The 12,964-nt window shown below is 36.9% G+C and overlaps 1 protein-coding gene across 1 annotated transcript; it reads right to left on the reverse strand.

The window, feature by feature from the left end:
- LOC109229483 (ribonuclease II, chloroplastic/mitochondrial) lies at positions 1,598-12,723 on the reverse strand. The gene is made up of 14 exons (XM_019394940.1): positions 12,360-12,723; positions 11,502-11,661; positions 11,132-11,245; positions 10,936-11,013; positions 10,736-10,867; positions 9,500-9,721; positions 9,105-9,287; positions 6,159-6,221; positions 5,927-6,033; positions 5,697-5,846; positions 5,172-5,331; positions 4,224-4,619; positions 3,602-3,826; positions 1,598-2,466 (listed from the first exon to the last, which is right to left on the reverse strand). The coding sequence occupies exons 1-14, from the start codon at positions 12,620-12,622 to the stop codon at positions 2,341-2,343; spliced, it is 2,379 nt and encodes a 792-aa protein (XP_019250485.1). The 5' UTR covers positions 12,623-12,723; the 3' UTR covers positions 1,598-2,340.

Here is a 12,964-nt window from a genome sequence, read left to right on the forward strand (position 1 = left end):
TGTTGTATTGTATTTTATTTCCTTATCAGTAGATGCTCATGTACTTGTGACACCGGGTTCTGGGATGGTTTTTAAATATTTTTGTATTGATTGCTAGTATCTAATTTGAATTGAAGCAGTTATCTTTTTTACTTATGAAATTTAAAGGAAAAGTCTTGGTTTTCAAAATTGTTAAAATTGGAGTTTAATTAAGTATTTGGTTGGCTTGCCTGACAGTGGTGTCCGGCGCCATCACATCCCTTAATGGATTTTGGGTCGTGACACCTGCATTAGGTAGGGGTAAGGTCTGCGTACAAACTACCCTCCCCAGACCCCATCTGTTGGGACCAAACTGGGTTTGTTGTTGTTGTCGTTTAGCATTTAGGACCCTTATTCTAACGTATCTATTTCCAGTTGTTTCATTCCCATATATAAGTTATTGCCAAAACTAATATAGATAGTAAAAGATATAAAGCCCGTTAATATTTCAGAAATATTTTAATCGATCAACATTTAGTATAGAATATTGTTGCTTTTATAATAAAATATATATATATATATATATATATATATATATATATATAGACATGCGTTACACTTAAATCTTCAATCAAACTCTTGGACATGTTCCCTTGATATATATTTGGGAGTGTTAAATTCCTTCCCCAAATAAAATTCATGTTTTTTGGATAAGTATTTCATCTAATACAACTCTTCCTCCTAATGACCCTTGTGTTATTTTTATGAATATTTGTATGAATTACTTCGATTTTTTGTAGGATATAGAAGTCCTTAGGATATAAAAGTCAGTGATAGAACGTGGCTCATAATTTTGTTAGAATCCCAAAAGGAATCAACCCTTTGAAGAAAAGTTTCAATCTCATTGCAGTTGTTCCATGGAAGAATCAATGGTAGACTCGGCATTTGTATGTCTAGCTTAAATGAAAAAGAATTCCAATTTTAGGTGATTTACAATTATATTCTTAAATTATACAAATTTTTTAGGTTATAAAAGTCGATCAATATTTCAGGGATATTTTAGTCATTCAATATTTAGCTTAAATTATTCGTGCTTTTATAATAATATAAATAGATATAGATAGGTAGTGTGTCGGCAATCTAACTAGCTTAAAGCGTGTCTACTGAAACCTTGAAAGAAGAAACTTTACAAAGCCAAAGTTGCAAAAACAAATAAAATTGATTCAATTAAAGTTTCAATGATAGAGGAAATAAGCTGGAAATAACTGTAATTTTAATTATCTACTATTTTCATCTATAATTACCTCAACCAAATTCCTAAAAACAGTATAAAGAATTATGTGATTAAAGATTGGTAAAAAGAAAACTGACAATGTTAAGAAAACTTACTTATCACTAATACGAAGTGATAATTGTTTGAATTGCATATTTTATAGTATCTAATGAATACTAAATACGTCCTCCACCAACGCTTAGATTGGAAGAAATATGATCTCAACTCTTAAAGCCAACGTAAATGAGTGCAAGCAAGAAAGACAGCTTGACATATCTAAAATAGTGAAGAGGAACAAAATGAACAGTTTATAGGACTAAACTTATAAAATCCATGCATTCTTTACTTGAACTGGAAAGTATGATGCGAAGAATGAGAAATGTACGTCTTCCATTTCTAGCTCCATGAGCACAATGAGGTTCACAACAATCAAAGAATAGTGCACGGAATGAAGACATAATGGGTATCATATGTAGGAGAAAATTGAACCTTTATGCATTTACAGTTTTACATACCTGTAAGTTGTATCCTTTCCCTCTTCCTTCTGGCATCATTTTGCTTATATTCATATAACAAAGTAACAACTGATACATTGAATTCAATCTATCTCCACATTGCCTGTAGGCAGAGACCAAAGTAAATTGGAACCTATCCTCTACGAAAATCCGACCATCACTGAACTTCTGGATGATGTGAGACGAAAAGACCGACTGAAAACTTGTACATATTGACCAAAATCTGTACAGCTCAGTCAAACCTCAATAACATAGATGGCCGATACTCAAATTCCGCTGTCCATATATGATCAGAACTTCAAAGCTCAAATAAAAACAGCGAGAAACGTCATTGGTCTTGTGTGGTTGCATCTCCACCATGTATATAAACTGTAACTTGTCATTGACGTGAGCATCATTATAAGAGCTTCCTGAGTCCCTCAATCGATTCTGGTTATACTGATATATCAATCCCAAGGTATGAACTCTTTGAAAGTCCAGACTAGAGAGAAGTCATCTAAGCATATACACAAGGAACTATTCCGTTAACTATTGCAACTAAATGCTAGGAATGCTCGTCTCCGTCATAAGCTCTCTGGTCTGCGCAGGCAAATCCTATACCGCCTCAACCTCCTTAAGAGAGAGAACATCATCACGCGGATGAGCTTCTTCAACTTGCACATCTACTTCATCACCAATTTGTACACCAAGAGACACCCAAGAAGAAGCTTGAACTCCAATCTGCAAAAGGTTCGCATTAGATTACAGTAAAAAAAACCAGCAAAAGAGCAATAGAGAAACCACCAGAGACAATTAAACCCGAGGAAAACCATGGGAATATCTTTTGCTCCTACTATACTGTTATCTATGCTTGTTGTGTCTGAGAGAAAGGGAGGGGACAAATCGATATTCCTTGTTCATGTCCAGGGGGATAGTTGTAAAACTTGCGCTAAAAGTTTCCAAGTGTTGTACATTTTCAAGCACCAAATCTGGCACATATTAAGTCAAAAAAGATCAATAGAGATTTAAAAAAAAACATGACTTGGTGAAAATAAGCAGCAGTTAATCATGACCCCTCTGTTGATTTGCATTCATAAAGAAGCACTAGCGTTACTTAAATCTGTGGCTTAATGATCCAATACAATACAAGACAATTTTTTAATAACCAAGAAAGCCCCGAGTACCAGCGGCGCACGGGCCGAAACATGGCAGATAATGGGCCCGCCCCTCTACCCTTCACTTAAATACCAGGCTTGTCTCCAGAGGATTTGAACCGGTGACGCGCGCCTAACCCACACATCACCCTTTGTGTCCTTACCACTAGACGAAAGCCCTGCGGCTACAAAATACAACACACTTTTGACTCATATATTGCCTCTCGGAACATATCTGCTGCAATCCTTTGAAAAAAATCTGAAGCTGGGGTAATCTCATACTAATCCTAAACGACATAATATGATTCTTTGAGAGGCTTAGCAGTAAATTCATCAAATTCAAACGTATACAGAATGGAAGAAACTATCATGCCCCAATTCCTCATATAGGGATGCGAGGAAGATCCTTGGTCCCACTTCAGTTTCTATAGGGGTCCAAGTCTGCGCTTCTTTCAATATCACATAAATCTAGATAGAACAGGGACCTCAAAGATTGACTTAAAAGCGACTTGACTTTGAGAAAGAAAAGGGACGCCCCAGCAGCAATGTAGAAACAGTGATAAAAAGCAAGAAAGGGCCAACAGCGATTCGTGTTAAACATGGGCCCTCTAGCAAACAATTATAGGCCATATCTCAAACACTTGGCACGTGCTGAAGGAATGACACACCAATAATTTCAGCTTTGTTATTCAGCATAGTTTGAAGCAATTATTATCTCTTACCTCCGTCAACAGTATTGCGGCTATTCGGTCTTTGATGAATCTAAGGACCAGGGCGCGAAACCGTTTCCCTTTCGGTTGCCTTCTCAAGTACTCCAGTATCCAATAGCGAAGACTGCTGCTGGAGAGCCTTCTTACAACTCTGGTTGTCATGTTTACTGTAGACGCAATGCCTTCCAGCTCCCCAGCTGAGAAGGGAAGAGAATCACCTCTAAGAAAGGCTTTTACCTATATACACAACAAAATGAGCATCAGAACCTCACAAACTTTGTTGCCATTTTAGTCATGCATACATTGCTTAGGCTCTGCATGTTGCAAAATCATTTCACTAATGTGGTAGACCAAGGAGAAAACAATTGCATGCATAATAATTTACTTGATATTGAAACCGAAAGCATCAATCATTGAGAAAGCAAGTACTTCTACACTTGCATGAACAAAAAAAACTCTACATAGGGTTTCTATCCAGGTTTGATTAAGTGTAAAAGACAAAGTATATCTCATAGGCAATGCCAAGTTGCAAATTCAAGAATGCCCTATGCCTAATAGATACTGCAGACAATTTCATTTATATAAACTGCAGAAATATTAGCAGCAATAGCAGTTTGAAGTTTGAAGAGCTTGCCTGGTAATGGGCTGCAAGATCCATATATCTTCGGATAGGGGAGGTAAACTGAACATAGCCTGGAAGTCCCAACACCCCATGGCGTACAGGATTCCTGAAATCCATTTCAGCTGCACGCATAATTCGAACAATAGCAGAACTCCTGACAGGTCCCTCAGGAAGGTGTTCAAATGCAGATGTGTCGATATTAGATTGAGGCTGTCCTCTGTATGGTAAAGGAATGTTGTTATGAGAACCATAAGTGGCTATAACTTCCCCACAGAGTATCATCATCTCAGAAACAAGCCTCATAGCTGCATCAGCCTGGTTTTCAACATACAACTTGATTGATGGCTCTGGATGATCTGGATTGGTCACCTTAATTCGTGTTTCTAAGGTGCCTGTGTCTATAGCACCCTGCAGAAAAATTCTTTGTCAACCTTTGGATCTTGAAAATCAGAATACGCGGCAGCATGATAGTAGACAATCTTCTTAAAACACTAGAGCCAACATGGATAGTATCATGCAGAAGTAGTAAATTGTACTACAAGAATGCTGGTTATAAAGTTTTTAAACGTATGACAATACCTCATACACCATTTTTTATTTGAAGCTCCAGAAGAGCAGCTTCAAGCAAAAGAAGCATGGCTGATAGGTGCAAACAAAGAAGTCAAAAAATTCAAACATCAATATTGCAAAATTTTGAATACAATCATGGGCCAGATATAACTCATGATTTATTGAAGTAATGCGCAAGCATCTGACTGCAGCAAATGCAAAATCAAACATGCTCAGATAATATACAGCACTTGTGCAAAACACAGCCAACAGTATACATGTAGCTTTCTGAGAGTAGCTCCTCTCAGCCAGAGTTCAGAAAGGTGAAACTTCTTCTTAATTTCCATCAATGGCCAAATACCTACCCATAGGAAAGAAGATTTGAAGTCTGGAAAATTACGATGCAACTACCTGTTCTTGACGCCATCTTAACCGGAGTGCAGCTGCTTCAGAAAGAACTTTTAGTTCAATCTCTTCTTCCAGATTCAAATGAAGGAGCTCTGTTGCACTCTCATAGGTTAACATATATGTTGGCTTGATGATTGAGTTTTCCACCGAATATTCTGCAATGCTGCCAAATCCATTAGGTTAATGATTTTCTCCAAAATGTTCATCTCTTAATCTTTTTAAAATCCAAAGCATGACCTCATTTAGAAACAAGTCTTCTTCGAAACAATAAGTTCATCATATCATAACAATCTTCAAGATTAAGAAACTGAGACAAACAATTGAGAATTCATGCCAAATTCATTTTTTTTACAGAAGATTAAACCGAGCAGCAACCCCAAAATGAATATTTAAGAAACTTCTCAATAATACACCCAATAGATATACAGTAATCAGGAACCAATATTAAAAGCAGCAAATTCCTAGACTCCAGGTTTGATGAGATCTCAGACAACACAATTCCTGGTACAATTGTCATTGATAGCTAACCTGCCATCAGAATGCAGCACAACAGACACAGTGACAGCATTACACAGCCTTCCTTGCTTCAGACTCATGCCTTCCATGGCCAACCTTTCAGGAAACATTGGATATGTTGCAGTAGGCAAGAATATAGAAGTTCCTCTTCTTCTGGCATCTCTGCAAAGTAAGCACCGTATTAAAATAATACCTCAAAAAGTTACCACCAAAACCAACATTTTAGGCATATGATTATGTACTTGTCTATTATACTTCCTGGCTGAAGTAAACTAGTTGGATCTGCAACATGTATCCAAACTTTAATCCGGCCATCCTGCAGCCTTGTTGCACTCAATGCGTCATCAAGCTGCAATGGCTCGTGCTTTAGGAACTTTGAGAATTATATTTTAGAAAATTGCATCTTAGAACTCCAACACACAGTCAAAGCACAAAGGACATAATTCTCCCATGAAACCACAATGTATACCACACCTCATCAGCCTCATCAACATCAATCGCGTAAACCTTCAGGTGAGTCAGGTCTACTCTATCAGCCTAAACACCAAAACAACAGTAAATCAATGATTTGATAAGATAAACAAGAAATAGACATGAGTGGAGTTTAGAAATAATAAATGCTTCAAATTATTTAGACAATTAACGTCTCCATTATGGTCCTAGACAAACCAAAAGGTTCTCACTGAATCCAAAAAAATTTGCACAAATAGAGATGTTAAAAAAAGGGGGGGACAAAGACATTGAGTTCCACTTAAACTACTTCTCCCTCAATCCTAATATAGAACTTGTGCAATTGTGAGCTCACCATGGCTTATCTGGCATGAAAGCAATAATGTAGCTCATGCCACCAATTCCTCCTCTACAGCTGCTGGAACAGTTTCTCAGACGCATTAATAAAGCTAGTGGTCACAACTCTCTCTCTCTCTCTGTGTGTGTGTTTGTGTGCACGCAAACTTTTTGATAAGTATGTACAATTGGGCTGTTGACAGATAGGCGTAGAGACAAATGAAAAAAAGAATTTTCTCATAGAGACAATTGGTTTGTTAGATAATTATGTGTAAATAGCCGTAGTCCCATATGTAGTAGGAGTAGAATATGTCCTAGTTCGATATGTAGTAGGAGTAGAATATGTCCTAGTCCCATATGTAATAGGAGTAGAATATGTATTGTATATAGGGCTCATTGTATCATTATTAATAATTAGATTTTTCTCCCGTGCATTCTCACATGGTATCAGAGCTTCATTGAGAAAATTATCGGTGTTCGTCATTCCAGCGAAATCCGGGAAGAAAGATCTCGCTGTCTTGCAATTTTCCAGCAACTTCGCCTTGTTCCCAGGGTTCATCACTCCTACAGTGGTACTATGCATATACCATTACCACCATCGGATCTGAAACCCTTATGCGACGAAACCCCAGAAATTACAGTCCCATCGGAACAGAAAAGTCAGTCACCGTGCGTCGTTCCGGTTGACGACTCAAGATTGATTTGTTACCTCCTCATCTAAGTGTTGTGCGAAAACCAACACTACCATCTTGTTTGGAAACAGTTAATTGCTCCGGCAGAAAGTCCCTCACGCGCCTTCACGCGTCACCAAAACTAGGGTTCCGACGAGCTACAGTAACTTTTCCGGCGTGTGAGCCATTCCGACCACTTTTTTTACAAAACTTCTTCAGGACAACTTACTCGTCCAGTGATTCTAAGCCTACCCATATAAATTACATCAAATTCTGACGACTTCTATTTTTTTCGCCGTGAATAGTGCCCTTTTTCCGGCGTGAACAGTGATTTCCCGCGTGAATAGTAATTTCCAGAAAGTTTCTGTGTTTCTGGTGGTGTTTTAGAACCTATTTTATAGTATGGAATTGGCTTAGTCTCACTATTTTCAATTCCGACGACCTTTCGGCCAACTTCTATTTATCAGCAACCACCTGGTTTTGTTGCTCAGGGGGAGTCTATGGCCTTGTATGTCAAACGGTCCGCTTGCAGATATTTTTACCAAATCCCTCACTGGTCCTCGTATAAGTTACATATGTAACAAGCTCAGTACATATGATTTGTATGCACCGGCTTGAGGGGGAGTGTTAGATGTAAATAGCCCTAGTCCCATATGTAGTAGGAGTAGAATATGTCCTAGTCCCATATGTAGTAGGAGTAGAATATGTCCTAATCCTATATGTAATAGGAGTAGAATATGTATTATATATAGGGCTCATTGTATCATTGTTAACAATTAGATTTTTCTCCCGTGCATTCTCACATCTTTCTAACAAAACAACTTCATCTGCATCACGTACGTACAACTGCTCCTTTGAAGGATAGTCTTCAAACTCATCAAGAACTTGATAAGTTTGCTAGAAAAACTTGGATGTTATATAAACTAAAATGATGTCATTGATTGCACACCAAGATGGTGTTGGGAAAATAGCAGTGTTCAGTGGCTCAACTACCTTACTTAACATATTTATCACAATCATCTATAGAACTACCTTACTTAACATATTTGTCACAATCATCTATAGAAACAGGAATTTTCTCTTCCGACAAAAAGAATATGAAATAAGAAGAATTTGGAAATATACAAAATGCTTTTGGGAAGGAACGCCAGAGAAAGCTAGATTCAGAGGAATCTGCAATCAATACTGCATGTTTATAACAGCAAGTCAGTACGCATAACTAAACTTATTGACATATTCTACCTATCCCAGCAGCAGCAGCTTCCCCTCCCCGTCCATTGGTGGTTCAGATCAGGACATGCTTACAAGTCATTCATAAAGACAAATGGTAGTCCTTAGAGGATCACACAAGGCTGACTCTTTCCCAAATTCATGGTAGAAAGAGGTAGTGTCTAGTTATCTGCTGCTCATGCATTAGATATTTTACAAACCACTTCTAGGGAAACCTGATAGAAGACTTCTAAGGAACATAAAGGAAAGTTGGCAGAGTGTCATAACTCCATCTATTTGTTCGATGTCATTGAAGTCAAGAAGGAGTAGTATTTTTGTCTTCTTAAGTCAATGAAGTCAAAAGATGAGTTCCAAACTAGAACTTCAATCCCGAAAACTGCGCATTAAAAAGTGCTTCCTTCCCTCTAACTCGCTGTATCTCCATATAAGTACTTAATAAGAAGTCCAGATCAAACAATGATTTGAAAATACCCAAGATTTAAAATTCTCTGTAGCCAATCTGTAATACCCAAGTCAGCAACAAACCCAGTGTAATCCCACAAGTGGAGTCTGGGGAGGGTAGTGTATACACAGCCTTACCCTTACTTGAGAAGGTAGAGAGGCTGTTTCCTATAGACCCTCGGCTCAAGTAACTGTAATACCCAAGTCAATGAACAAAAAAGTATAGCCAGAAAGGCAGAAATATGGATGCATATGTTGATGTTATAAGCAGAAAGCTTAAAGGCAACATTACCTCATCAAGGTCTGTTGGTGAAGACAAAATACTCTCTGCGACCGACAGAATCTCGTCTCGATGATCAGTAGGGATGTTTAACTTTAACAAATCAAGATTTACATGTACAGGAAAATACCCTATATCTATGAGGAGATTCACTGCTGCAGATGAGGTCTTCGCCAGTCCCATGGCCTTCAAAATCTAAAAGAGAGGAAGACAAACAGCATGATACAGTTTTCTCTTTTAGTTTTCCATCCTTTTGGATTAAGAAAAGATGTGCATAACCTAGCAACTCAACAGGAAAGACCTTCAGATGGCAGTAAAGAGGTGTCTAATGTAACCAAGATAACAAATGTTACTCAACTAAACTCCAGAGACTTTTCATCCAATAACCAAAGGTTAAGATTGATTACCATCCCAGCTGTTCTCTTTTGATCATCGTTTTTGCAAGCATCAATGGCAAAAGCTTCAAGAGACTCAATTTTGTGCCAGATTTTCTCTTCAGTCTTCCAGGAAGATCTTGGCGGTTTGTCGTGAGGAGGCAATTTTTTAGCAGATCGCAGTAACTGTATAAGTTCCTCAAACTCCTTCTCTGCAGCCTCTTTAGCAAGCTTCCTTCGCAAAAATTCGCCCACCTAATTTTTTAGGCCAAGCAGTACTTAAGCAAAATGAGGCATTTATATAACAAAGTGAGAGAAACCCAGTGTAATCCCACAGGTGGGGTCTGGGTGATATCGAAAAGGTGTTACAATAATTTAGGCTCCTTGATTTAAACACTAATATCCACAATATGTTCCTTTTATACGATAATAAATTTAAAATTTATGTAAAATATATTGTACTAAATTAAAATAGATATGTCCGGAAAAAAAAGAAGATATAAATAAGAGAATAAAAGAGAGCAAATTTCTAAATGTAAATTTTTGTGATTTTATTAGTTTCTTACCTAATATCAGGTTGGACTATGCTTCCTGTCTAAAGAGTTTGTACAAGGGTGGCAGATCATGTGTAAGCATACCTCCTTATAACTTTACTATTGAACTTCATATTCTAAAGAATCATTAGAGTATTTACCTAATTGAAATAATTTGATAGGCGATCATGCTAATCTAGTTTCTAAAAGGATAAAGGGCTTTATATGTTCACTTACAAAATTAACTTGAAATTTTCATTATCTCTGACCAATTGAACTATGACCTTTATCTGAGCAAATACTATTTTTTCAAATATAAAACTACTTTCTTGCTTTTGCATATAGTTAAAACAGATGAGAAGATAATTCCTATATTCACTAATAATAATAAATTAGACATCTTCTTTTCCTTTCTTTTAGATTAAGATTAGTCTTAACCTTTTTTTTCTTTTGAAAAGGTAAAGTGTAAGATTAGTATTAACTATTACCTTATATAAAAAAATTAAGATTGGTCACACGCTCTTAAAATTTCAAACTGGGAACCTCATTTCAGAGTAAACAGAACAACTGCACACATCTAACAGATGTAGATGAAATGCCACTTTATCCTCATTCCTGTGTCAACTAACATGTCGGCAGATTGGCTGAATGGATTTTATCAGGTTTCAAAGACCAAATGAAAACAGATGATGCATTCTTAGTAAACAAAAATAACTGATGGAGGACTATATTATACCTGGGTAGCAGTCCGAGGTCCATAAACAGGAGAAAGACCTTTTGACTCCAGAACTGTGAAATACACCTCATCTCTCGATAACAGTAGGTGCGCACAATAGCTTTCAAGAGGCTCCGCACTACCAAAAATCATCTGGTTGAATGAGCAAAGGTCATTAAAAGAACAATGAATGTCGACATCATAAATTCCAGATCGATTACCTCAGCCAGTTCCTGAACTGTTACGGATTTATTTTTCTCAACAAGCTCATTCCATGCAAATTCAAGTAGTGCTGTGTCCTATCAGTGGCACTCAAAAAGTCAATCTTTATCCTAAAAAGGGTAGAAAATTCTATATTCTGTCTCTTTATCGAGTAGCAACTGCAAAGTTCTGTTAAAAACAGCAAGATGAACCAACCAAGTTATCCTGAGCTTTCTGGACAAAATCTGATATTTCTGTGGGCTCAAAGTTTTCAGCACCAGGAACAATAAAAGTTACTTGCTGTGGCTTAATGGAGGTCGTAATCCCATTCTGCATCATCAAAAACCAAATAATGTGCATCAGTGCCTAAGCAGCAAATAAGCCTAATAAACTAGTAAACGAACTCATTAATTTGTTTTTGAGTTTAAGGTCTATGTATTGATGGCGTAAAACAATATTTACATCAGGTCACTTAAAACATAATTGTAAGTAATCCAATTTAATAAGTATTGATTGATAACCTAGAATAAATGATAGGTAACATATTATAGTAGGCTAAATTACACTGATGGTGTATTAAATTAACCTGATCAGAGACCATCCAATTCTTTTTGCCATCAGGTTTAAGAGCAACTGCTAGCAACACCCTTTCAGAATCCTTCTTGAACTCCAGCAGTAGTCCTTTCTGTAGTGTTCCTTTTTTCAACTTGTCCTCAAGAAGTTCTCCTGTGCTTGCAAATTCCAGCCTATAAAAGATTCCGCATTAATCATTTTACACCTGAAAGCAACAACTCTATCTATCTTCTATACTATTATAAAAGCATGAAACTCCAACAAGAGATGTTGATTGACATTCTTATCCTTCATAAGTGCATTCTTCGCTGGACAAAATTGAAATTATAACTACTTTTAAAAACTTCATTATTTCCTGTTTTAATTGTTTGGCCTTTATATTTTTAATTAATTCCAAGAACCTCATGGTTTCCATGTACGGTTCTCCCAAGTTTGCGTTAGAAACGAAAACCCTTCCAAAACACACACTTTCTTGTTTCTCTAAGTCTTAAATTAATTCTTATATAATATGAACATTCAATTAAAGAGTTTAAGTTATATGCACTATCAGTGTAAGGAATTTTCAACCATCAAGCCACTTTTACTTGTTGTAGCAGATAACTTATCTTAGTTTCAAGATTACAAATCTCACATTTTAAGGAGACTTATATGTAGATATTCTTTGAGTAATCTGATAATGTAAAACATTCCTTATATCGGTGTATATAACCTAAACTTCTAATATTATTGCTTTGGATACAAAGTTTGCACTAATTATTATGAGATATACGTGCAGTGCACGTATATAAAGACTAGTATATTATAAAAAGAAGAACCAATGAGAAAATTGAAGTGGAAATAACAACAGTACTACAAAATGAGCAGAAGGTACTTGCTAGTAGCACGAACTCTGCCACGTTTGCGAATGGACGCGAGCTCTTCCATGACCATTTCGACGAGGTTGTGAACTGAATAGCTCCGAACAGTGACGTGGCTAAGAGGATAAGGCGTACAACGGAGAAATGAATGTAAATTCAAATGCTTTCTATTTCGGGAGGTGGTGAATTGACGGACACAGCATCTGCGTGAGGCGGCGAGCGGTGGCGTCGCGGCTGAACGGAAAATTACGCAGCTGTTCATGGCGCGAACCGCCATTGGGGTTTGGTTGAAAGCTAAAAATTGGTGGTTGTGATAGTTGGAGATGTCATGTAGCAATTGGGGATTTCGTTTGTTTTGGTTTTAGAAGAGGCTTTGGCCAGTTCCCGTTACTTGTTGTAAGAGTTATCGGATTTCTGGTTTTACCAGAATGCCCCTGTTATTATGGTTTTATTGGGAAAATAACAATGCTCTCAGAAAAAATATATTTTTTTTGTTATTTTTTTGTATATATATACATTTTGTATGTTATACACAAAAATTATACAAATTTAATATACTTTTACCGCTACCAAATCTAAATAGTTTCTGGTGCGAGCTAGAAATAAAAAAACCCAATTT

Source organism: Nicotiana attenuata, chromosome 7, assembly GCF_001879085.1.
Source record: "Nicotiana attenuata strain UT chromosome 7, NIATTr2, whole genome shotgun sequence".
In the NCBI taxonomy this organism is placed as follows: Eukaryota; Viridiplantae; Streptophyta; class Magnoliopsida; order Solanales; family Solanaceae; genus Nicotiana; species Nicotiana attenuata.

What these genes read in the sequence shown, in the direction of transcription:
- LOC109229483 (XM_019394940.1), bottom strand. Translation starts at nt 12,622, where the DNA reads ATGGCGGTTCGCGCCATGAACAGCTGCGTAATTTTCCGTTCAGCCGCG. An exon ending in CAGTTCAGGAACTGGCTGAG is followed by an intron (nt 10,868 to 10,935) that starts GTAATCGATCTG and finishes TCATTCAACCAG; the next exon opens with ATGATTTTTGGTAGTGCGGA. An exon ending in CCGCAATACTGTTGACGGAG is followed by an intron (nt 2,467 to 3,601) that starts GTAAGAGATAAT and finishes AACCTTTTGCAG; the next exon opens with ATTGGAGTTCAAGCTTCTTC.